At 39.8% G+C, this 24,889-nt stretch overlaps 1 protein-coding gene across 7 annotated transcripts in view; it reads left to right on the top strand.

The window, feature by feature from the left end:
- The window catches only part of KAT2B (lysine acetyltransferase 2B), a 102,205-nt gene extending 80,151 nt beyond the window's left edge, over window positions 1-22,054 (top strand). For 3 of the 7 annotated variants that reach the window (XM_032630217.1, XM_032630216.1, XM_032630220.1), the window contains 8 exons: window positions 146-272; window positions 6,556-6,666; window positions 9,298-9,441; window positions 13,926-14,040; window positions 15,588-15,624; window positions 15,847-15,910; window positions 16,009-16,093; window positions 19,985-22,054. In XM_032630217.1, the coding sequence (XP_032486108.1) occupies window positions 146-272; window positions 6,556-6,666; window positions 9,298-9,441; window positions 13,926-14,040; window positions 15,588-15,624; window positions 15,847-15,910; window positions 16,009-16,093; window positions 19,985-20,178 (877 nt within the window). In that variant the 3' untranslated portion in view covers window positions 20,179-22,054. Of the gene's footprint in view, window positions 1-145; window positions 273-1,658; window positions 1,722-4,455; window positions 4,573-6,555; window positions 6,667-9,297; window positions 9,442-13,925; window positions 14,041-15,587; window positions 15,625-15,846; window positions 15,911-16,008; window positions 16,094-19,984 lie in introns of those variants that run through there. The other 4 variants (XM_032630219.1, XM_032630218.1, XM_032630222.1 and 1 more) reach the window with 4 other exon arrangements.
- The last annotated feature ends 2,835 nt before the right edge of the window (window positions 22,055-24,889 follow it).

Raw genomic sequence — 24,889 nt, 5'->3', positions numbered from 1 at the left:
GTCTGGCGAGATGGAGGAGGTTTCCGTAGAAAAATCAAGAAGAAACAACCCCCTGCTTTTTCTGGCTGGTTCATGAGGAACACCCCAAACAGTATATTTGTATAACCAAGAGAAGTAAAACTTTGACATAATCTTATTCTTTCAGGAAACACAAAACCCTTGCTTTAATTAAAGACGGCCGTGTTATTGGTGGTATCTGTTTCCGAATGTTCCCATCCCAAGGATTCACAGAGATTGTTTTCTGCGCTGTAACCTCCAATGAGCAAGTCAAGGTAAGCGTGACCCAGGAGCATCCTCTCACTGCGTGTGTGTGTGTGTGTGTGTGTGTGTGTGTGTGTGTGTGTGTGTGTAGCGTACACGCTTCCTTGTATCCACAGTCAGGCTCTACCGGGCTTTGTTGGACCTGAGCGCAGGGTCTGGGGACACCACATAGCCCCTGGTGCAACTCAGGCAAAGTTTACAGCAAGTGAAGAGATGTTTGAAAACACGTCTCAGTGTTACTGTTCATTTCCATGTGCAGACATGTCTACACACACCTGGGGACAGTGCACCACCAGAAGGGGTGTGGTGCGATGTGGATTAGGGAGATGATTTAGGTGGCTCACACCTCAGAAAGATTTCTTATGACCTTATGCCTAATGGGGGACAAGGACTAAAGAAATTCTGTCGGGGAAGTCATGACATTTGAATAAATTTATTACTGAGTTTCAGAAATATTCATGCAGGTTTGGAATGTGGGTCTTTCTGGAGTGTGTGTGTGTGTGTGTGTGTGTGTGTGTGTGTGTGTGTGTGTATGTGTGTGTGGCTGATTTGCCTTCCCGCTTGTACTTGGCATGGGTCCCTTCCTCCCCAGGAGCCAGACTGTCTTATTGATAGTGTGCTTGGCATTGCAGTCTGACTGGAATAAATCAGATTCTCAATTGTCAGAAAGATTTAGATTGTGTTGTGTCGTCCTCTGCTGCTTTTGTGAAAGTGGAACCAGAAATGTGTCTTCAGGCTATAATTCATTTGGTACTTTGGGAGCCCTAAAATCATGCAAACATACAGCAATTGGTGCAAAGATAAGTAGCTCAGGATTTGATGGCTGCTGAGAAAAATTATTGGCAGGTCTAAGGCAACGTTGTCCAGTGATATATAATGCAATGGGCAAATGTGAGCCATGTATGTGATTTTGAATTTTCTAGTAGCTACATTAAAAGAAAAAAAGAAAATAGGCAAAAATAATTCTAAAAAAATTACACTTTATTTTACTCAGTACATCCAAAGTGTTGTCATTGTGACAGGTACTCAGCATCCAAGAATTATTGAGACATTTTGCATTCTTTGATTTGTACTAAGTCTCAGAAATGAAGAGTGTATTCTGCACTCACACCTGTGTCAGTTTGGACTAGCCACGTTTCAGGTGCTCACTGGGCTTGGACAGTGCTGGCCTAAGGACATTGTTGCCTTCTTCAGCTACAATGAAGCAATGCCAGTTACAGAAACCAAAAATGGATCTCTGGGAGGAATCATGAGCTGCCTGCCGGCTGAAACCAGGGCCATGGGTGCTTTTGGCTTCATTAACAGCTCTCCTCCGTGTAATGGTCACGGTGCCAATTAACAGCTGCTGTGGTTTCCTCTCACAAAGCACAAATGGGGCTTTTGTCTTTGACTCACAGCGCTCAGCATCCAAGGACAGACAAAATTCATCAGTATCAAATTCATCATTCTGACCAGAGAAGGTGAGGGCCCACATTTGCCTGAAACCGGTCTCTGGCTCTTTTTCAAGGAACTTTGACTCTGTGTCTTTAGATGGTACTGTTGCTGTGCTTATCACAGGTTTATTTCCCCCTAGCCAAAGTGAGAAACAGTAAGTGTCCAGAATTTAGGAGCTTACTTAAAAGAAAAATTTGGTTTGGCTTTTCATAGGGAGAGGAGCTGGAAAATATGTCCTTGGTTTATAATTTCAGAAGATTGCCTAATTTTTGTTTGCAAAGAAAGCTACACCAAGCAGCTTGTTTGGAAAGGTTGGTTAAGGTTGCCTTGGACACGTTTAGGATACCAGAGGGAAACTAAAGCTGTTTAATATGAATTGGATGCTTTGTCTTATTACTTCCCAGAAGGGCAGTGTATATTTTTTCCCCCAAACCATGTAATTTTCTAAAGACTTGAAGGAAGGTGGCCAAACATTACAAACTGAGTAGGGAAAACTACAAGAAAAGCCACCTTTTGTAAATGATTTAACTGGTTTTAGAAAATGAAGATTAATCTTTCAAAACTGGATAGAATTGGATGCATGTGATGGGAGTCAATTGTGGTAGCACTTATTTGTGAAAACAAAGTTCGTAAGTGGAGGTTTACAATTTTGATTTGAGATATTAAAGATCTTGGCTAAATGATACTTTAAAATTTGCACGCACTCATTTTGGAGACTAAGCTTATATACAGATTCCTGTGAATGCTTTAAATAAGATTTGTATATGAATTTATCTTGCTCAAAACACATGCAAGATAACATTTGAGAATTTACTTAAAGCTCCTCACCTGGTTTTAGAATAGCTTATCTAAGAACTCTTTGGGTTTGACATAATATGCAACTTTAAAGTTACATGGCTAATACTTATTTACCATAGTAAGTATTTAAATAAACACTGAAGTTACCAGGTGGATTTGGAAAGGAATCCTTTTGGTGATAGTTGAAAATAAAGGCATACAAAGGAGGGAAATAGTTCTGGGGTGAAAAATCTAAACATTTGCATATAATAGCTTAACACTGTAAGTGCCTCTTTAACCAAGGAAATACACAGAGAGGATTCAAGTTAAAAGGCACAGTCCCTACTCACAAGCAGTTGGAATCTGGAAAATTTCTTTGGAGAAATGACAGATTAGTGGCTGTTGATGAAGAATACCTTATGCAGGTTTTGAGAAGCTATTTACAAAGGAACCATTATTCTTCTGCTTGAGTAAAATCCTTGGATTGTGGGTGAAGGGGAGAAAATGTATAGTTCTATTAGCTGCTTACAAGATGGTGTATACAGTGAAAGCCTGACTCTCTTCCATCAACCACATCTAGGTTAAACTCACTTCTAGGTTAAAGTGAGTTTCATCAGAGGACACATTTCTTACTGATTCCTAGATATTACTATTCTTAGGCACATGCAGTAGCCAACCCTTCCCTTTTCTCCCGTTTTCTCCCCCCCACTTTTCTTTAAAAATTATATTTAATTACATACATCATGCACAGATACATTTTCAGAGAAAGCAAAAATCCCATCCCCCCTTCCCCCTGCTGTCCAGTCATTGTCAGCCTGCTGTGCATCCTTCTAGGTGCTTCTCTATATTATGTACATGGACATGTACCTGTCGGTGTGGTGTGTTGTTTACATAACTAGAATTCATACTGTACATGATTGAAAAAAAACCTTTCCATTATATCTTAGGGATCTTTCAACTTTAGTACATAAACGTGGTTATTTAAATTTATATTTAGATCAATTAAAATTAAATAAAATTTAAAATTCAGTTCCTTAGTCACTCAAGTCCTCGGTAGCTGCATGTGACTAATGGCTGCCATATTGGATAGCATAGATGAAGAATATCTCCATCATTGCAGAAATCCCTATTGGACAGGGCTAATATGGAACTATTTTATTCTTTTTATATAGATTTGCCTAATGTAGATGGACCATAATTTATGTAACTGTTCCCTCTGGAAGACATTCATGTTTATTTCCAGTTATTTTCTATCACTAACAGTGCTCTGTTTGGAAATGATTTCTAGACACTGAAAAGTGGCATCGCTGTAGGAATGGCTATGGCCAGAGTCTCAATTTAAAAACTTACTTCTAGATCACCCTTCTGAGTGGGTTTACCAGTTTACACTTTCACCAGTGGTGCTGGAGAGTACCATTTCCCTGGGTACTGTCAACCTTAAAGAAACTTGCACATTGCAGAGTGAAATATTGCATCTCGTGATGGAGTGCTCTGATTACTATTGGGATCAAACATCTTTTCTTTTAAAATTTCTTGGTTATATTTATTGCTTGTTCCTTTGATGATTTATCTTTTTTTGTATTGATCCTATCGAAGGTATTATTTATGCATTCTTGATGTTATTTTTTTATAATATCTTGTATATCTATACCATCCCATTTTGTCATTTTGTTTATGGTATCTTAAATTGCTTATGAAATCTGTAAAAGAAGTTTTAAACTTTGAAGTAGTCTATCTACTTAATAATCAGTCTTTTGTGCTTTCGCATTTTATATTTTCTTTAGGAAGCCTTTCTATATCCCTAGGTTATAAACCCACTTTCCTGTATCTTTTTATAATACTTTTGTATAGGTTTATTGTTCCTTACATTTAGATTTCCAGCCCGTCTTCTTACCACTTGACAGAACTTCTTTAAGGCTTAGCTTACACATCTTCTTTTCCTTCTCCCTCTTAAATATCTTATAGCCTTTTTCTCTATTATAGGTACAAATACATCACTCTGTACCAGTGCTGTGCAATGAAAATACATCTGTGAGCCTCAAATGCAAGCCACATGTGTAATTTAAAAATCGCCACTAGTCGTATTAAAAAAAAAGTAAAACGAAACAGGTGAAATTAATTTTGAGATTTTCTATTTAACCTAGTGAGTCCAAAATACTGCCATTTCAACATGTAGTACGTTTAAAAGTCATTAATTAATGAGAGTTTTTTCCCCTGGTGTGTATTTTACGCTTGTATGTCTCATTTGGACTTGTCACATTTTCATCGCTCAAAAGCTACACATGGCTAGTGGCTACCATATTAAACAGCCAGTTGTATATGTAATTATGAGTTCTATATGTCTATCTTCCCCATTTTACTATCTTCTCAAGAAGAGAGAGATTTCATTCGTCTTTTTATCCGAGTTTTATTCAAACTCACAATGTGTCAGTGTTGTGACATGTTTGGGAAAAGCTAACATGTCCGTGGGTAATATCAATGGAAGAATAATTTCCAGAATAGGGAGATGGTAATACGCTTCTCCTATGTACTGGGCAGACTGTCCCCTGAATATTATTATGCTTGGTCTTGGGATCCATGCTTTAGAAGGGTATTGTTATACAGCTGCGGTCCCCAACCTATTTGGCACCAGGGACCAGTTTCGTGGAAGACAAGTTTTCCACGGACCGTGGGAGGGGTAGGGGGACTGTTCAGGCGGTAATGCGAGTGATGGGGTGCGGCAGATGAAGCTTCGCTTTCTCGCCCGCCGCTCACCTCCTGCCGTGCGGCCTGGTTCCTAACAGGCCGCGGATAGGTACCAGTCTGCGGCCCAGGGGTTGGAGACCCCTGTTATACAGGAGAAAACCCTGAAAAGTGTAACTAGATTGAGAAAGGGTCTTCCGATCATGCCATATGAAGAACAACTGAAGCTTGGCTTTAGTACCTGGGAGGTAGGAATGGGCATGTGTGAGGGAGGATAATTTTCAAGGGTTTGGAGAGTTGTTAAAAGCAGAGACCAGTCTTTGTTATTCTAGGAGTAGAACTAAGGTCAATAGGTAGAAGGAACAAGGGGTCAGATTCTCAGGTGAACATAGGAAAAACTTCCCAACCATAACAGTGGCTGAAAATTAATTGGTCTAAGGACTGAGCGAGCACCCTAAACTGGAGGTGTTCTAGCAGCTCACGTTTCCAAGGTAGATGGCAGGAGACTTCTAGTGTCACATGGGATAGAATTAGACCAGATGACTTCCAAAGATCCTTCTCCCCTGTGGGCCTGTAGTTCCATGATAACATACCTATGAGCATGTTTGAGTTCTTTAGAAAAGTGTGTCACCAAATTCTAAAATATTGATGTGAAGGTATTTGTATGTGGATGCTTGGGTTTACCTTCATCTTCTTTTTATGAGATTCTAAAACCATCCCTTTAAATTTATAGATTTTTCTTTAAGCATTGTACATCACCAAAAAATCTGGTACTTAACTTTTTTTTTTCATATTTCAGTCATTAATTTATTTAACATTGTTCACTATTTTTAGTTACTTCCTAATGTCTTCTGGTTCACTCAGAGGTTCGGGGCTTCTCAGACTTTGCTTGGAAAGGTCTGATAAGACCAAGTTGGAAACCCTATGTACGTGATGATACAGTTCTTTGGAAGGACTGCTGATTTGTTGTATGCAGGAAACACCTGGATTAGTTAATATTCTAGTAGAGATTAGCCATTCTCATTTACATTGCTCTTTTCATCTCAGGTTCTCAAATACTTTAAACATAAGCAGAAATTCATAATCAGTATTTATTCCAAAAACCTCTTTATTAATATTCAATGTGTAATCTCTAGGACTGAATGAGCAGCTTGTAGCCTTGGTGTGTTCTTTTCGAAGAGCCAGAAACTTGTATTTTCAAAATATGATTGTATCTCCATTCAGGGATTTTGAATTTGTTTGGTTTTACAGCTCATTTTCAAAGTTCAGAAATGCAAGAAGGGTGTTGGTGTTATACTGGCAATACATACTCCTAAATATGCCAGTATTTCCCAGTGAAAATATGGGACTTTCTTTTCTCCAGAACCTAATATATTTGTCTGCATACTGACTTGCCCACAGGGCTATGGAACACACCTGATGAACCATTTGAAGGAATATCACATAAAACATGACATCCTGAACTTTCTCACCTATGCAGATGAATATGCAATTGGATATTTCAAGAAGCAGGTGGGTTTTTTCACATGCAACCCTGTTCTGTCGTTCCTTTTCTTAATATGCACTCAGGTAGCTTTCATGCAAATAAGTACCCTCCCTCTGCCCCCCCACTGTTTTCTGTTTATAAGAGGGGCATCCATTTATTTTGCAAGCCTTAAGCCAGAGGTAAGCTTCAGTCTGGACTAGAGGGTATGACCAACACATTGTAAGTACTAAATAAATGTTTGTTGAGTGAATGAATGAACGTCATCTATAATGTGCTATCCCCAGGCTAAGGAGAAATTCCCATTGCTGGGGGACTAGAGTTCTCCATGAATGAGAGAAATAGATTCAGTCTCTGGAAGACCTTCATTTATGACAGCAGAGAGGAAATTCTGAGGTTTACAAAGGGTTCCAGACAATCCTGGTCCAACAGCACCAGGCAGCTCCACAGGCAGCTGGGAGCTTGGCTGCATCTTAGTTCTTTCTGTCAGAAGCTTCCATCTCAGCACTCTGAGGATTATACTTTGCTACATATTTTTAAATAGTGCTTTGTAATTCTAAATTCCTAAACATTTTCCATTTACTTTTCTGATGACAAAGGTAATGTGTAGTTACTGTAGAAATTTTGGAAAATGAAATGATGCACAAAGAAAAGAAGAAAAATTGCATGTAATTCTACCACCCAGAGAAATTTACTGTTAACGTTTTGACAGATACCCTTCTAATATTTCTTCTCTGTGTGTGTTTGTCTGTATATAAACACAAAAATTGGCTCATTATTGCATGTAATTTAATCATTTAACGTTTTTAACTTAATATAGTCTCATTTTTCAAATATGATTTTTGATGCTTCTCTGAAATTTTGTTGTATAAGCGGAGAATAATTTATTAAACCAATACCACATTTGGGGGACATTTAGGTATGTTTTTAAGTTAAGTGTCCATGTGTGAATGTGCGCTTCCAGAAGTATTTAAGGTTTTGTTATGCACTGCCAAATAATTTCTCCTCTTGTCAGCAATGTATAAGGGAGCTCAGGAAACAAGTTCATAATTGAAAAAAAATATTTTTTTTTACCCCTTTCCTAGGTGACAAATTGTGCATGTTTGCATTTATTTGATTATTGTGAAGTTTGACTTGTTTTTCCTTATTCATTGACCCTTTGTATTTCTTCTTTTTTTGAATTGCCAATTCATTGCATTTTGCCTCTTCTTCTATTAAAATATTTATTTTTATATTGATCTATGAGAACTCAGATATATAAAGATAGTAACCTTTTATTTTATGATTTTTCTCCCATTTGTCATTTGTTTTTCCACATTGCTTATGGATTTTTTTTTAATGTACAGAATTTTAAAGATTTTATTACAGAAAATCTATTAACCTCTTTTTAAAATATAAGTCCTTATATGACTAGAAAGCTTTCACTCCTCTGATGTCAGATAAGTAACCTCCTATTTATTTTCTTCTCATTCTTTAGGGTGCCTTTGTGACTTTCGTAATAAAACTCACTAGAGAGAACTCAGTGGGTTTGTTTTACTGGGGGCTTGAGTGTCAGCTTTCCTAGGCAGTAATGACATTGTAGAGATGAAATCTCAGGCATGCTTCTTAAATGACTTGTCTGTGGTCCTCTTTGAGGCTGATGTCAATAATTGCTTGGAAAATAAGTTTTTGCTAAAAGAGGAGGCAAGAAATTTAAAGTCCAAGTAATTTTCTGCAAAAATTTGAAATAGGCACCATAAAGAAAGTCGTTAAAGATATATGACTATATGCCCTGTATAACTATATTATTACAGCTTAAAGTATGTAAATGAATATACTGCAAAGTGTTAATATCACTGAAACAACCACTGTCGTGATGGTCTGGAAGTTTTTCTGTTTTTTAATAAATTTTATTTTATTTTTGGCTACGTTGGGTCTTCGTTGCTGCGCGTGGGCTTTTTCTAGCTGCGGGGAGCCGAGCTACTCTTCGTTGCGGTACGCAGGCTTCTCATTGCGGTGGCTTTTCTTGTTGCGGAGCACGGGCTCTAGTCACGTGGGCTCAGTAGTTGTGGCTCGCGAGCTCTAGAGCACAGGCTCAGTAGTTGTGGCGCACGGGCTTAGTTGCTCCGTGGCATGTGGGATCTTCCTGGACCAGGGCTCGAACCCGTGTCCCTTGCATTGGCAGGCAGATTCTTAACCACTGTGCCACCAGGGAAGCCCGTCTGGAATTTCTTTGCCTGTCAAGTAGGTGTTTCATTTCCTCAACATCAAGGTTCTTATTGCTATATTTTTGGACAAATTTTGCTTTCAGAATTTAGATCAATGTTAGCTATTGATTTGTGGAGCATCCTAGAGACCCCCTGTCTACTTTGGGAGAAATTGTGCCGTTTAATGCAAAATTAAACCTTATTTTTCCTTAGTAGCCATTTTTGTTAAAGACTTTTTAATATTACTTGTGTTTTACTAGGTTTATTTTTTATGTTGAATTGCTTCCTATTTGCACAGTTGATTTTTGATGTTTCTGAACTTCTTGGAAGGGTTTCATGCTAATTCTCCCCAGGATAATAGGATGAGAGCTTGGACCTGTGCTGGGCACCAAGACAGGCCTAGCACATAGTTAGCACTCAGAGAGGATGTTTGATGCACAGGCCTCTGTATAAATGAAATTATTGACTTTGCAGGGTTTCTCCAAAGAAATTAAAATCCCTAAAACCAAATATGTTGGCTACATCAAGGATTATGAGGGAGCCACTTTAATGGGATGTGAGCTAAATCCACAGATCCCATACACAGAATTTTCTGTCATCATTAAGAAGCAGAAGGAGGTAAGTACGTGACTGACTCGGGGGAACCCGACTGGTCTGCGCAGACCAGTCTCTTTTGGGGTGAAGTGTGCATCACTGGGCTCTGTGGGTGTGGGTCTGCTGGGTACCATAACCTTGGTTTGCTCTGTTTTGTCTAGATTTCTTCTTTGAAGGTATCCTTTATCTTCTCTCTAAATCACCACTTCTAAGGGGGTCAGTACCTGTTAAATTGGTGTAAAATACAAAACTTGTAAAATATGATAGTAAATCTTAATTTCACCTTCAAGGCCTCTTACATGCTGGCCTCATGCATCCTTCTCAAACCCACCTCTTTCTTTCCCTTTGTAAACTAGTCTCCAAAGGCTGTTACTGATGCTTTAACCCTCTTGCTTGGTATCTTCATCCTTTACCCACTTCCTCTCCCAATGCATGTACACACACACACACACACACACACACACACACACACACACACACATAGATGGGACCACTTCCGCCTGTTTTCCCTTCCTCTTCGAACTTCTTGAGCACTAGTTTGATCCACTCATTTGAATTTCAGTTAGTCATTACCTTCCATATTTATCTTAGTTTGTATTCACCTCTCCTTCGGCATTGCAAGTTCTGAAGGCTTATACTTCCAGATAGTAAGTGATTTGTTATCTGGAGAGGACTCTTTTTTTTGGCCGCACTGCATGGCATGCGGGATCTTAGTTCCCCGACCAGGGATCGAACCCACGCCCCCTGCAGTAGAAGCGCAGAATCTTAACTACTGGACTGCCAAGGGAAGTACCAAGTGATTTGGTATCTAATGCTGGGATGAAGTCTTTTATGCATATGAACTAAAAGAGAAGCCGTAAAGGGAAACGTTGATGGATTTGACTACATAGTAATTTTTATATTTCTCTAAGGGAAAAGAAACATACAGAGATCATAATTAGGGGAGTGTAACAGAAGCCGTTTATTAAATGAGTGAACTTTATGTGTTAAGCCCAGGATCATCCCCTTGGTCCCCCTAGTTCTTGGAGTTCAAAAACTGGGAATTTGCACCTGGGTCACCCCACATCAGTCCCACTTGATACTTCAGTTATTCATTCGAGTGTACTTTTCTCTAGCGAGTAACAAAAAAGACCTCTGCCTTAAACCTGTCTTTGTTTTCTGGTTTCTGCTTACTTCCCTGATCCCAGTTCTTAGTTACTTGTCAGATGTCACTGACATAACATATGTAAAGCTCCTTACGCAGTGTCTGGTGTATAGTAGGTGCTCAGTAAGTATTTTCCTTTTACTTAAAGTAGCTCAGAGTTGTTCTCATGCTTCCCGTGGAAGTGAGCAAAAGGCTTTTATTAAATTAGAAAATAAAAACAACCTCTGTTGTTTCTTGGTCAGAGACGTCAGCCTAAGACAGAATTCCACATAGGGTGCTTGGAGAGTTAATACAAGCACAGCAGGCTCCTTTCCCTGTTTTCCTCTGGGCTTAATGAGCAGGTCTGAATTCGCAGCCCGTTATGCAGAGCTAGTTTAGATGGCAGCAAAGCCTCAGCTTTTGAGAAGACGGCGCCCCATCCCCTTCCCCTTTCTCTCCCCTTGGATTCCTCCCCCGCCACCTCCCTCTCTGCCTCCAGCCTTCCCTAACAGGCGCACCACTGAATGCATGAGAGATCGGAGGTCGCCCTAAGAAGGTATTTGGATTCACGTAATATCTTCTTCCACAGAATTCAAGTGATTTTTACAAGTATCATTTATTCCAGCTCTGGAAACCCCCTTGGGGAAGGTAGGGGCGAATAGTGGGAAGGAACAAATTGTAGGGAGATGGAGGGTCTTCCCCGCCGTGGAAGCGTACAGAGCAGTCACTTGTGGTTGTGGTTAGCGGGGGTGGAGAGAGAACCAGTGCATTTGCACAGGTGGCGTGGCGGGTGGGAGCTGAGTGCTGTGGGGAGTGAGGACTCCAAGGCAGGGTGGGATGCAGCGGCCCTAGCAGCATCTCGCATCTTCGGAGGTGGCGTCATGGGACACGTGTCTAGAACGGGGTGGCCTGGAAGGGAATCAAGCATGAGCAGAGATTCAGAGTCCAACATAAGTGGATTCACGGGTATCTGCACACCTGAGACCATAGGCGTGTGGGTGATGAAGGCCACTACTTGAGAAAGTGTGAACAGGCTGTGAGCAGGCAGGACTGAGCGTGGGTGTGTCTGGGGGGCTGGGAAGTGTGGGTAATTCTTAAACCTCTGTTCACATGTGAGGATACGTGAGACTGGGCTTGGAGGGGCCAAAGTAAGAGTGAGGAAAAGCAATGGGATCTTTGTAGGAAGACATGTTAAAACTTGGTGAAATATTAAAGATGGGGGAGTTGCCCCCAATTTTCTGTTTGGGAAGACTAACACCAACAGCAGTGGAATGAGAGACGGATTTGAGTAGAGAAAGATGACAACATGGTGATGAAGTGAAGACATTTTCTAGGGAGGTGAAGATAAGAGACTGGAACGGAAGTGAAATGTCTTCTTTCTCCAAAGTGATCCTCAGAGGCGCAGAGAGGTTGCAAAGCCCCCCGAACCCCACCTCCATTACCAGTCACCTCAGGGTGCTGCCTGAGGGTATGGAAGCCACCTGCTAGGCTGTCACGTTTGAGGGCATCCTTGGTGAAGAGAAAAAACTTTCAAAATTATATTTTCTGAAGGCCTTCATATAAGAAATTGTCATTGGGATTCTTTCTTTAAAAAACTTTTTTACTGAAATGTAGTTGGTTTACAATGTTGTGTTGGTTTCAGGTGTACAGCAAAGTGAGTTATACACATCTGTTCTTTTTTAGATTCTTTTCCATTATAGGTAATTGTAGAATATTAAGTATAGTTCCCTGTGCTATGCAATAGGACCTTGCTGTTTATCTATTTTATATATAGTAGTGTGTATATGTTAACCCCAAACTCCTAGTTTATCACTCCCCCCCTTCCCCTTTGGTAACCATCAGTTTTTTTTCTAAGTCTGTGAGTCTGTTTCTGTTTTGCAAATAAGTTCATTTGTATCATTTTTTAAGATTCCACATATAAGCAATATCATATATTTGTCTTTCTCTGTCTGACTTACTTCACTTAGTGTAATCTCTAGGTCCATCCATGTTGATGCAAATGGCATTATTTTATGCTTTTTTATGGCTGAGTAATATTCCATTGTATGTATGTACCACATTTTCTTTATCCATTCATCTGTCAATGGACATTTAGGTCGTTTCCAGGGATTCTTTTTTAAAAAGACTTGGACTTACAAATAAATGCAGAGCATTGTTTTAGATATGCTCTGTCCCAGGTGGTAGCCACTGGCCACACGTGGCTATTGGGTGCTTGCCACATGGCCAGTCAAAACTGAGATGTGCCGTAAGTGTAAAATACACTCGGATTTTGAAGACCTAGTGTGAATAAAAACATGTAAAATATCTCATAATTTTTTTCTCTTGAGCATATGCTGCAATGATAATATTTTAGATATATTGGATTAAATAAAAATATATTGTTAAAATTACACCTGTTTCTTTTTACTTTTTTTTTCTTTTTTTTAAAGTAGTTACTGGAAGATTTTAAATTACATGAGTGGTTGACATGATATTTCTATTGGACAGCCCTGAGTAGATTTAGCAGGAATATATTTTGCCAGAGTCCCATTCATTTTATGAAGTCCTGTGTTTAATTGTTAAGATTATGCATCCATGCTATGGCATTTACCAGCCTTATGTCTGAGATCAAGCAGTTAGGAACTAGGATTTTTTTTGTTTTCCTTTGTGAATTCGATTAATGACTGCTACTGTTTTGTGTTTCCCAAAATTCAGTTATGATATGGTTAATCTCAAGATGGTGATTTTTGAGGGCTATTTTATTTTATTTTTTCCTTTCCTTTTTTAAAGGGAAACTGCTCTGGAAATAGTTACCTCAGGGCATTAGGAATTATTTTATAAAACAAACGGACACCTCTCAAAATTCCCTAATCAGTTCTGGTGGCCCCCATCCTGGTTGTATTGCCTTTGCTCATTAGAGCTGCGTTTTGGATGCAGACAGCATAGGTTGGGGCTCAAGCCTTGAAAAATGTGAATAATAGGAAAGCCGTCCTCCCAGGCTTTGGGGACTTTGTGAGTTTGTCTGCCCCTCGAGTAGAAGGGAACAGTTCCTGGTCATGGGATGTGAAGAGGTTCTGACGTTGCCTGGGCTGCTGCAGCTGAGGCTCCCAGGGGAGGGGGCAAAACATTTGGCGCTTATGCTAAAGAGGACAGTGGGCCCTTGGGGCAGTGTGTTCTCTCAGTATTGGCTTCTTTTCAATGGAAGGGAACAAGTATTCAAAGGCGGTTGGGTGAATGACATTAAAGGCATGGTATAATAGAATGCTTTCATGTCTTACTGTTTAATAGCATTCACCCTTTTGTTTCTTGAAGACTTAATTTTGTTAGGAAAATGACTCCATAGACTGACTTAAACTGTAGCCACAGACTTCTGTCACTAAACATATTTTCTTCTTGTGCTTTACAGATCATTAAAAAGCTGATAGAAAGAAAACAAGCCCAGATTCGGAAAGTCTACCCAGGACTTTCCTGTTTTAAAGATGGAGTCCGGCAGATCCCGATAGAAAGCATTCCTGGAATTCGTATGTATAGATCTTCTTCTAAAAGCAAAACCTTTTGGTAATGCCATGACAGTGTTGGAAACAATTATACCAGAATGCAGTGATTTGGAAAGCTTCTTCCCCTGTCTGTCTCCATTTGTGTTATTGTAGTCTTTAAGAAGGGAGCAAATGCTTTCCTTTTACATCTTTTCTCTGTTTCCCAGTGCAAACAAACTGGAAGAGAACTTAGTTGACCTCTTGTTGTAGCTGTTAATGTCCATCGTTTATGAGAGCCTGTTATTTGTGGCACCGTGCTGGACACTCCCCATATGTGACCTTGATGGCAGAGAATTCTACTCAGAGGGGAAGGTTGCGTCTCAGGATGGTTAAGCCCTTTAACCTTAAACAGCGCATAGCCAGTGAATGTCAGGAATAGTAGCAGCCCCATCCTGGCCTCCTCGAGACATCTTGCTGTTGGTACCCTGCCTCACTGCCCTCCTGGGTGCAGCCTGCATAGAACTGTGCTTGGGCTGAATTAGTTTCCACAAACCTCTAAACAAGATGATTGCAAAGCATATACTTTGTTTCAAGTTCCCTATTTTAGAGTAGTTTTCCCAAGGGTTCTTCTCTGTGAGTATATTAGAGGTGAGTTGTATTGGGTTAAAACAGCTGTTTTTTTGTAGATCAAAAGCTATGAATATCGGTACTTTCATTCGGTTCAAATCCAGGATCATCCAGTATATTGAAGATTTAATATAAACAAAACCAAAGCAAACAAACTAAAATTCTCCAGAGAAAATAAGACATTATATGGGCAAGATATATTTCTTCATTACAGAGTATACCCTACAGCAGATCTTAATTTCCTTGTCAGACCTGGAAATTTTGCTTCCGCGTATTATCCTTATTAATAGCTCCCCTGTCACTGGATGCCTACATGTGCCAGGCATTCTTCTGTTTGTTTGTTTGTTTGTTTTGTGTGTTTTTACATATATCAACTAATCTCAAAAGGAATCACATCAGCTCACTTTTGGAGTTCTGTTTTATAGGTTGATAAACAGAGGCAAAGGTTGACTAACTTATCTCGGGTACATTAGCTTTTAAGGAGAGAACAAGAAATCAGTCCTGGTCGATTGGACTCCAGGCTGTGTCTTCTTTCTGCTACAGTAAACCATCTTGCATTACAAGCAGGGTCTGCCCCAAATAAACTAGAGACCAGGACAGAGTTTGTTCCAACCTAAAACAACAGCTTAACTCTTTCACAGGGTGATTAGCAAAAACCGTGACTTAGGGTTTTAAAAAAATACACACCCACAGTACCAGACATATTTGTTTTTTATGCTTTCCTCTGAAAGGTTGAAGTTCCTGCTTTAAAAAGTACTAACAGACAGAGCAATGTCAGTCTTAGAAATGTTTTGTATTGTTAGGTGTATGAGGAAGTAAAGAATTGTAGTTAAGTTCAGACTCTTCAGATACAGACATTTATTGAGTCGTGGCTATAATTTATTGTATTTTTGATAACTATTAAATATGTTATTCTCTTGACCAAAAGCAGTTCTCATTCAGTGTTTAATTTTGTTGATATATAGGAGAGACAGGCTGGAAACCGAGTGGAAAAGAGAAGAGGTAAGTGTGATGGGCCAGAGGATATTAATGCAAGTGTTCTTTTTCCCCTCCCAGAAACTTAGAGAAAACAGTCACCATCACAACACTGGTTAGGTTTCAGTTTTCATAAAAAATTCTGGAATGCTTCTAATTTTAAGTTTCTGTAAAAATGAGCTGGAATCACTTGGCAAGAGAAGAGAAAACTAATCATTGTTCCTTCTTGTTTATTCTTTTCCTTTCAAGTAAAGAGCCCAAAGACCCCGACCAGCTTTATAGCACCCTCAAGAGCATCCTCCAGCAGGTGAAGGTGGGTGTTTTGTTTTCCTTCACCTCATGCAAATATTTTGAAATGATTTCCCACATGGCATTTCCATATTAGATACCTTACTTTTTTCTTTACCCAAGAGCCATCAAAGCGCTTGGCCCTTCATGGAACCCGTGAAGAGAACAGAAGCTCCGGGATATTATGAAGTTATAAGGTTCCCCATGGGTAATGCCATTAACATTTTCTAAGTATAGATTTAAAACTCTCTGGATGGCGGTGTGGGGGACAAAGGGGTGCCGAGGTTGATGTGCACTCTTCTGTTGTAGGGTGGAGGGCCGGTGGAATCAGAGCAGGAGGGTAAAGGGGAGGGGATGGCCGTGTTCATTAGGCTCCCGCTGCTGCCCTGTAGCGCCCACACCATCAATGCGAGCTGCAGACAGCACTGGAGATGAGAGTCAGCTGTGTGGACATAACCTTGACTATATACAGTTTGGTTGCAAATGGAAAAACATCAGCTTGTCCTCTTGATATGCTTGGAGAGTCTGAGAATTTTTTGAAGGTAAACAGACGAAGCTAGATCAAGCCGCTTGACTGCTGTACTCTTAGATGGAGAAATAATCAATACAGCTCTTGATTTTCCACGCTCTTGAAGGAGACTGAGTGTCACTAATTATACTCCGATTTTAAGCTTGGTCCCGCGTCCCCAAACAAACAAAAGAAATGCCTTTAGAAATGTAGAATTGTGGAATTTGCTGCTGTGTCTGCACCAGGCTAAAAGGAATGATTAATTGAGTCAATTGAGAATCCCCAAATTAAACTAATTTGGCATTATGCAGATGACAGACCACGAGCTGAATTTTTTTTTTTTTTTCCAATCAGCTGTGTGGCCATTTTTCTGGAGAGGGCCTGTATCTTCTGTCCCTTTTCTTCCTGGTGCTAAGAAGGTATTAAGATGTGAAAGGAAGAGTGAAAGGGACCCATTAGCTCCCCGATAACAGAGTTATTTGTAGATTTTTCTGTGGCATTATCACACGAATGTTCTACACAGTGGTGGTAATGATTTCAGTAGTCTCTGGTCCTTAAAGTGGACACACATCCGTACGCTTTTCTTTCCCTTTTCTATCTGCCTCGCTTCTGTGTATTTCAGTACATGAAAATCAGAGTAAGGGTTGACGGAGTGTAGAATTCTGAATGGAAGGCTGACTTGGGAATCAGTATTTCCCAGGATGTGAAAAATATGCTAAAACCCTTTAAGTCCATTTCCAAACTTACCTGACCTTGGCATCCTCGTCACCTGGGCTGCCTCAAGTTCTTTTGTGAAATGCTCAAGGGAGGTTGCGTGAGCCTGGGGAGAACGGTTTTCGGCCCTGTCTGTGTGCACTCTGAAGCCCTGTGGTGGCAGGTCCAGTGGGTCCTGTCTGTCATAGCCGACTCCCAGCCTGCCCTCTGGAAGCTTTCTGCTTGGTCCAGCCAGAGGAGGGTGGGAACCTCGCCAGCTGGACACCACTTGTGCGCACAGCTGAATGCTCGTGAGGGGACAATTGACCCCACTGAGCAAGGCCAGTGGTGGGCTGAGGTGTGCGTAAGCAGCGTTAATGAAAACAGTAGATGGTGCTCTTTGGTTGGAGCCATGCTTTGTTTTCTTGGGATGCCCTTGCCCCTAAGATGGTCATGTCTTTGAGGACAAGACTGACAATCGGTAATTTCACTTTTTCTGCCATTGCCTTCATGGCTTTTTCAAAAAACATTTCTTCTCTTCCCCCCCACCCCCATGCCCTAAAAAAACCTCTTTTCTTCCATATGGATGAGATCCAACCTGTTTCATTAAGGAAATGGCATTCAGTACAGCGTCTGAGGAGTGGCCCAAGCTTCCCACACATGGGTAGCTAGGCAGGTAGGCAGGGCTTTCCTATTTACCCAGAATTCCCAACTTTTGGGGATTTCATGAGTAATTTAGTGATGTCTCCATGTTTGTTTTCACTAGTGTTCAGTCACCTTCTTTTGTAACCCAGGCCATTTGGTCAACCAAAAGCTTCTAAGAAGGCCAGAGGAAGGAAGCTGTTATCTATAACTTTAGAATGGAAAGGAAATAGAGAAAGGAAACATGCAGAGTTGGTTGTAATTATTCAGAAAGCTCCAAACCCTTTCATGATTTGTTTCTGCTGTATTTGAGGCTCTCCCCATCGCTCCTTTCCTCCTGCCTTCCAAAAACTAGTGGGGAGAGCTTTTGCGTAAACGTCTTTGTGTCAAGTTTCATTCTTTTTCCCCGTTTACATTTTTTTTTTTTTGTTCTCCTTTGGTCACACGTCTCTTCCTTCTAAACATCGTAAACATGATATCAGGCAGCATATCCTAAGTGGTGGGCATTTAGGTGGGAGGAGGGTAAGCATCCAGTTTTATCCAGAGAGGCCGGTTCCACTGCTCTTTCTTTATTCAATGAGAGCACCTCTTCAGCTGTTCAGTTACACTCAGGTGACACGTTTACTGGGCTATTTGTCAAGCCTTTGTGTAGCTTAATACTTTTCAGTTTTTCTCTCCCTCCAAACTGCTTCAGTTAGAGAAGGAAAATGGAAAGTTGAATTCACAGATGTGATGACATACTTCAAACCAAGATAGGCTTTATTTAAAAAAAAAAAAAAAAAAGGCTTTAGTCAAAGGAAATAGGTGCAAGCAGATATTTCCTAGTTTTCCTTTGGAGTTTTGTGGTAGATTTAGGATTTTGCTGCAAATGAATTTCTCCCCATTTTGGGATGTTGCACATAAGTTTATTTATCTTATTAAATGATAATCTCAGTGTATTTGGTTGTCAGTTTCTCTCCCTCTGGAAAATTTGATAATATAGTGGGAATTTGGGTTGTTGGTAGTCAGAAGTATTTCTTTAGTGATTTTGACTTATTTTTTCATGCAGAGTTTATATAATTTTTTTCATATTCTTTTCCATTTTGGTTTATTACAGTTCCCTGTGTTATACAATAGGACCTAGTTGTTTATTTTATATATAGTAGTATGTATCTGCTAATCCAATTTAATAGTTGATATAATTTTTTTTTTTTTTTTTTTGGTATGCGGGCCTCTCACTGTTGTGGCCTCTCCCATTGCGGAGCACAGGCTCCGGACGCGCAGGCTCAGTGGCCATGGCCCACGGGCCCAGCCGCTCCGCGGCATGTGGGATCTTCCCAGACCGGGGCATGAACCCGTGTCCCCTGCATCGGCAGGCGGACTCTCAACCACTGCGCCACCTGGGAGGCCCTAGTTGATATAATTTTTAATGATAGAACCAGACTTAGAGACAACTAGGGACCTATAAGTAGACAAATGTTAGCATCTTCTAATCTTCGTGGAATTCTTTAAATTGGTTCTGAGAGTGGAGATTAAAGAAGCCTCATTATATTCCTACAAGTTTAGATGAAGCACTGTTTTCCTTTGTAAAATAATTTAAAGCAAATAGATATATTGGGAAAATATTCTTTTTGACAATTGTCTCGCAAGGCTTACTTGCTTTAGAAAATAGATTATTAAGTAAAGTTTGTCATTCTTATTTCATTGATGGAGCATGAAACTAAATTCACTGGAATCATTTTACATGCAAGGTCACTGGTATCTTTGCAGATGTATTTATGATCTGTTTCTCCATTTTAGTTCTATCTCTACGACACCAGAACAACTGTGAATTTAGAGAAACAAACTCAGTCTGATTGTTCTGATTTAAGTAATGAAATGATTCGATACAAATGTTCCACCTGCTGTGCTCCATGTATAGACAAAGCCTCTTCTGTATAATTCTGAAGGAAGAGCTAACAGTACTTAGTTCATCGTGCTTATTGCTGCTAATCTACTTAGCTTCCTCGTGCTGAAGAGGGGATTGGGCCAGATGACTAATAATGGTCCCTTTAATGTTAAAACACTGTGATTTTGCACAGGATACCCTCACAAAAGGAAGAACATAAGGCTCAAGAACTGTTTTCCTTGAACATATGAATTTCTCTTAAAGAAAGACATTGGGATGGTGAAAATGTGATCAAACTGATGACATAGATTTCTTTCCCCGTCTCACTTTTGTCAGCTGGTTGGTTTAAAAGGAGTCAAAGATGGCTAATATTTTTTTTTCCTGTGCAGATCTGAAAACCATGAGCGAACGCCTCAAGAATAGGTACTACGTGTCTAAGAAATTATTCATGGCAGACTTACAGCGCGTCTTTACCAATTGCAAAGAGTACAACCCCCCCGAGAGTGAATACTACAAATGTGCCAATATCCTGGAGAAATTCTTCTTCAGTAAAATTAAGGAAGCTGGATTAATTGAAAAGTGATACTTTTTTTCCTCTGCTTCTTAGAAACTCATCAAGCAGTGTGCCTAAAGCATGGTTTAGTTTTACAAAGAATTGGACATCATGTATTGAAGATACTTGTAATAATTAGCACTTTTAAAAAACAAACAGAAAACCTCCTCTTAGCTTTTCAGATATGTATTTAAATTGAAGTCATAGAACATTTTTATTTTATGGAATAGATTTTAATCTATTCACTACAATTAATGTCAACTTTCTATGGCATGTCCATTAGCTGAATATCCAATGATAGATGATCAGGGGTTTCCTCAAAATTTGTATATGAAGAAATTGCACATAGTACCAAGATTTGGGGGAATGCAGAAAATTTTCAGACCATGAATGTTTCCCTTTTTTTCTAATGGAATGTGAGAGTTTATTTTTATTTTATTCTGAAGGACTTTAAAGGAAGGGATGCATGATAGAAAGCCCGTTAAAAGGTGAAATATGTGATGTTTGAAGTCTCATGGTAGACTCTTTATATATATTTTTAAAAAACACTCATCTAGGTGAGGTGCTTTGAGCAGTTCTGAAAAAAAATGCAGTTCCAGAAAGCAACTGCTTTGATTCCTAAGGAAGAAATTCTAAATAGTGCAAACTTTTATAAGCATCTGGGTTTTTGATAATTCTATCTACCTACAACAAACTTGTGAGTGCATAACCACTATTTTAATGATTACTTTCTCTACACGAGTGTGTAATACTATATTTGACTTTGCTTATGCAGGCCGTAAGTTCCAAAAGGCAATTTCCTGGGCCACAAAGGCATCCATTTGAAAACACTTGAGATGGAATCAACATACTTTAACAAAAAAAGATGTATAATCTATTTAATGTATCAAATTTAGTGAATCCTTGTTCTATTAAATAAGGATTTTTTGCCCTTTCTACAATACACACAACCCCACTGATAATGTATTTATGAACATTTTTCCTTTTGCATCTCCAGATTATATTCATGGTCGGAGATGAATTAAATTACCACCAAGATTTGCTGTCAGTATTTTAATACCTACGTTGGTATATCTACCCAGGGTAATATTATCCCACTAGAATCCATCATACAACCTTATTAACCCGTCTTGGGATTCCAGCTTAGTGCCTGGATTTATTTCCTGATTAACACTACATGGAAAAGTGGGACGTCCGCCATCCCAACTCTGGGAGAACCAACTCATATAAAACAAACGAAGGCCACCTTGATGGTCTCGACACTAATTTTTATGATACAAATTTATAAACTGATTTTTGTAAAGGACTAGGTTTAAAGGTATATTTAACTTGATGTTTTCTATCAGCATAAAAGAATTGAAATGATTATTTGATAGACATTAAACACAGTTGCCAGAGATAATCTGCATGAAGGAAAAAACCCTGCAGATGGCTGTGAAGTTGGAAGGATTGTTTTTAATGTGTAAGGTATATTCAGAATGCTCACAACTGAGACATGCCTCAACTTTTTAAAGTATAAGAAACCACCTTGTGTGGCATCTGGATTTCTAATGAAGAAGGATGATACAGTTTGGATTAAGTAACTTGGACTGGTTTTCAACAGTGCTTTGTACTGGATCTGCTGAAGCATCTGGCCAGCTTGGTATCCTGTGAAAGTTTGTTATTTTCTGGGTAGACATTCTTATAGAGTATTGTCTTTAAAATCAGATTGTCTCTTCTATATTGAAAGCATTTTTATGTTTTCTAATTTAAAAATTAATATTTTCTTATAGATATTGTGCAATAAAGCTGAAGTAGGATGTGTGGTTTTTGCAAATGCTTTAACAGCGGATAAAATTTTACATTTGTAAAATTAATATATTGTACTGGTACAAAATAGTTTTAAATTATATTTTAAAAAGCTCTTAATCTGGTGGTGTGTTTTCTTCTTCTGGCAGATTGAGTTTACAGGGCAAATGTATGATCTGTTTGATGACTGATTACATCCTTAGTTCTTAGGTCGTAAGCATGTCGAGGAAGGTGTTCAGAGTTGTTGCATTTGTGTGAAGTTTCAAAAAAATTCACAGCCCATCAGTGAGAGATTTTCAAGAGGAGAGACACTTATTGTGTCTCTGGAGTGATCCACTGCATCTTGCCCATTGGCACTCAGGAAAAAAATCCAGCTAAAGAAGAGTGTTATGGTTTTAGAAACAGTCCCGCACTCGCCCCCAGTTTTTCTACTTTGCATCTGTGAGATAGATGAATGAGGAGAGGGACAGAAAAAAATACAGCAGATTTTTAGACATCTCCCATATGAGCTTCTACTGTTACTCAAAGTGCTGAGTGTAGGAAAGTAAACTTTATCCTGTTGGGGTATGAGTACCCACCAAAGAGCACACCGCTTCCTTTCTGAATTTTGAACCAGCTAAGCAGTCAACAGATTAAGGCACATGATGGCCAAAACATCTTTATAAATAATAAAATGCATTTTGGAGGTTGTGACTTGTGTATCTATGGAAAATGGGCTTTCTGATACGGAACCCCAGGATGTGGTTGACTCACCAGTTGCCAGCAGCTCCGCACCACTGCGGACGTCCCCCTACCAAGGCAGGGCCTTTTACCCTTAAGCTTAGTGCACAGCCCAGGACAGTGATGCTGTCTGAAGGCAGGTCAACTCCAAAGAGGTACAGGTGAGGAAGGAGCAGAGCTAGGCCACTTCCTTCCCTTAACTCATCAATGAGGCAGGTTCCTCCCGGGGGAGGGAGGCATGAGGGGCAGAGGGAAGCCAGGGCTGAGGGATGTCCTTCTACGGAAAAGTAAACATCCAGAGCGAAGACTAGGTTGCCCTCCCATCCCAGCCCACGTATCCATGGTCAAAAATCTCAACTCTGGTTGTATTCATCAGAAGAAAAGAGTGAAAAGACGACTTTGTGGTTTTCATGTTACCCGGAAGTAAAATTTATAATTTTGCAACGTAAGGAGTAGAAACAGGATCAGACTGAGGTACTATGGACAGGTTAATAATGTACCACACCTTTAAGCTGATATTCTTCAGACCAGCCCCTTGGTGTTTATTTCAAAGCTTCTAAGAGCTTTGGAGGAAGACTCTCGACAAAGTAAGCAGAGGACTTCAGAGGTGAGACGACACCCGTAGGTATCACGAAAAGTTTTCAAATGTAATTCATGTATTTATGCCTTGGTTTCTGTGTGGGGGCATCTTTGCATTTTTGGGGAAAAAGGAAGCTAACAATTTCAAAGCTGGAGATTGTCTTTGGATTTATTAAAAGCGGAGATTTTCTTTGGGTTTATTAAAAGCAATAATTTCAACAAAGCAGAGAAAAGCCAGGAAAGCCCAAGTCAGTCTTCCTGCCTCCCTCTTGTTACTGGGAAGCCTAGTACCACCACCTTGGCAGAGTGAGCTTAAAAAATGTTATTTGTGTGTGTGTAATTTTCTGAGCTGAAACGAAGGTTTATCAGTTTTTGTTTATCTAGGTTTGAAGTTCTTTTAAAGAAATCCCTTAGAAAATTTGTCGCACCAAAGGACCTTCTCAAAATAATGCACATGTTCACAAGCTTTCTGCACACTGGCTCACTTGGTTCTTGGACCCGTCCTGAAATTCACTGGTCTCTGTTCTTTGCTCTGTTAACTTCCCATTTTGGACAATTATTAGGTGGATATCTAGCTTATGCTAAAAATATCTAGGAACAGAGAATCTGCCTTTTTGTTTGATAGGGCAGTCCAACGACAAACACAGGCAAAGGTAATAAAGTCCTTAGGTTGGGTTGATGTTGGCTGTTTTAGAGTTGAGTAGAACACACACTTGGTTCACACTGAGCTTGTGATCAAGCTCTGATTCACATCTTTTCCCACAGAGTGCTATTAAGTAAGTCAGTGCATCAGCACTGCTTCTCCTCAACATACCCAAACACACTTGTATGGTTGTAGCTCTGTGAACAACTTAACATCCCATATATGTGTGTGTGTGTGTGTGTGTGTGTGTATATATATATATATATATAGTATATGTATTATATATATTTATATATATATATTTTAAATTGAAGTATAGTTGATTTACAATGTGTTAATTTCTGCTGTACAGCAAAGTGATTCAGTTATATCTATATATATAGATAGATGCTTTTTTTTTTTGGCTGCATTGGGTCTTCGTTGCTATGCATGGGCTTTCTCTAATTGCAGCGAGCTGGGGCTACTCATTGTTGCAGTGCGCGGGCATCTCATTGCGGAGGCTTTTCTTGATGCGGAGCACAGGCTCTAGGCACGTGGGCTTCAGTAGTTGCAGCACACAGGCTCAATAGTTGCAGTGCACGGGCTCTGGGGTGCGCAGGCTTCAGTAGTTGTGGCACAACGGGCTTAGTTGCTCTGCGGCATGTGGGATCTTCCTGGACCACGGATGGAACTCGTGTCCCCTGCAGTGTCAGGCAGATTCTTAACCACTGTGCCACCAGGGAAGTCCCATATACCTTTTTAATACTCTTTTCCATTATGGTTATCACAGCATATTGAATGTAGTTCCCTGTGCTATAGAGTAGGACCTTGTTGTTTATCCATCCTGTATATTATAGTTTGCATCTGCTTACCCCAAACTCCCACACCATCCCTCCCCCACACCCCCTTGCCCTTGGCAACAAGAAGTCTGTTCTCTATATCTGTGAGTCTGTTTCTGTTCCATAGATAAGTTCATTTGTGTCATATTTTAGATTCCCCATGAGTGATATGGTATTTGTCCTCTCTTTTTGA

This window comes from Phocoena sinus, chromosome 4 (assembly GCF_008692025.1).
Source record: "Phocoena sinus isolate mPhoSin1 chromosome 4, mPhoSin1.pri, whole genome shotgun sequence".
In the NCBI taxonomy this organism is placed as follows: Eukaryota; Metazoa; Chordata; class Mammalia; order Artiodactyla; family Phocoenidae; genus Phocoena; species Phocoena sinus.
Note: the sequence above shows the minus strand (reverse complement) of the source record. Positions and strands in the feature narration are given on the sequence as shown.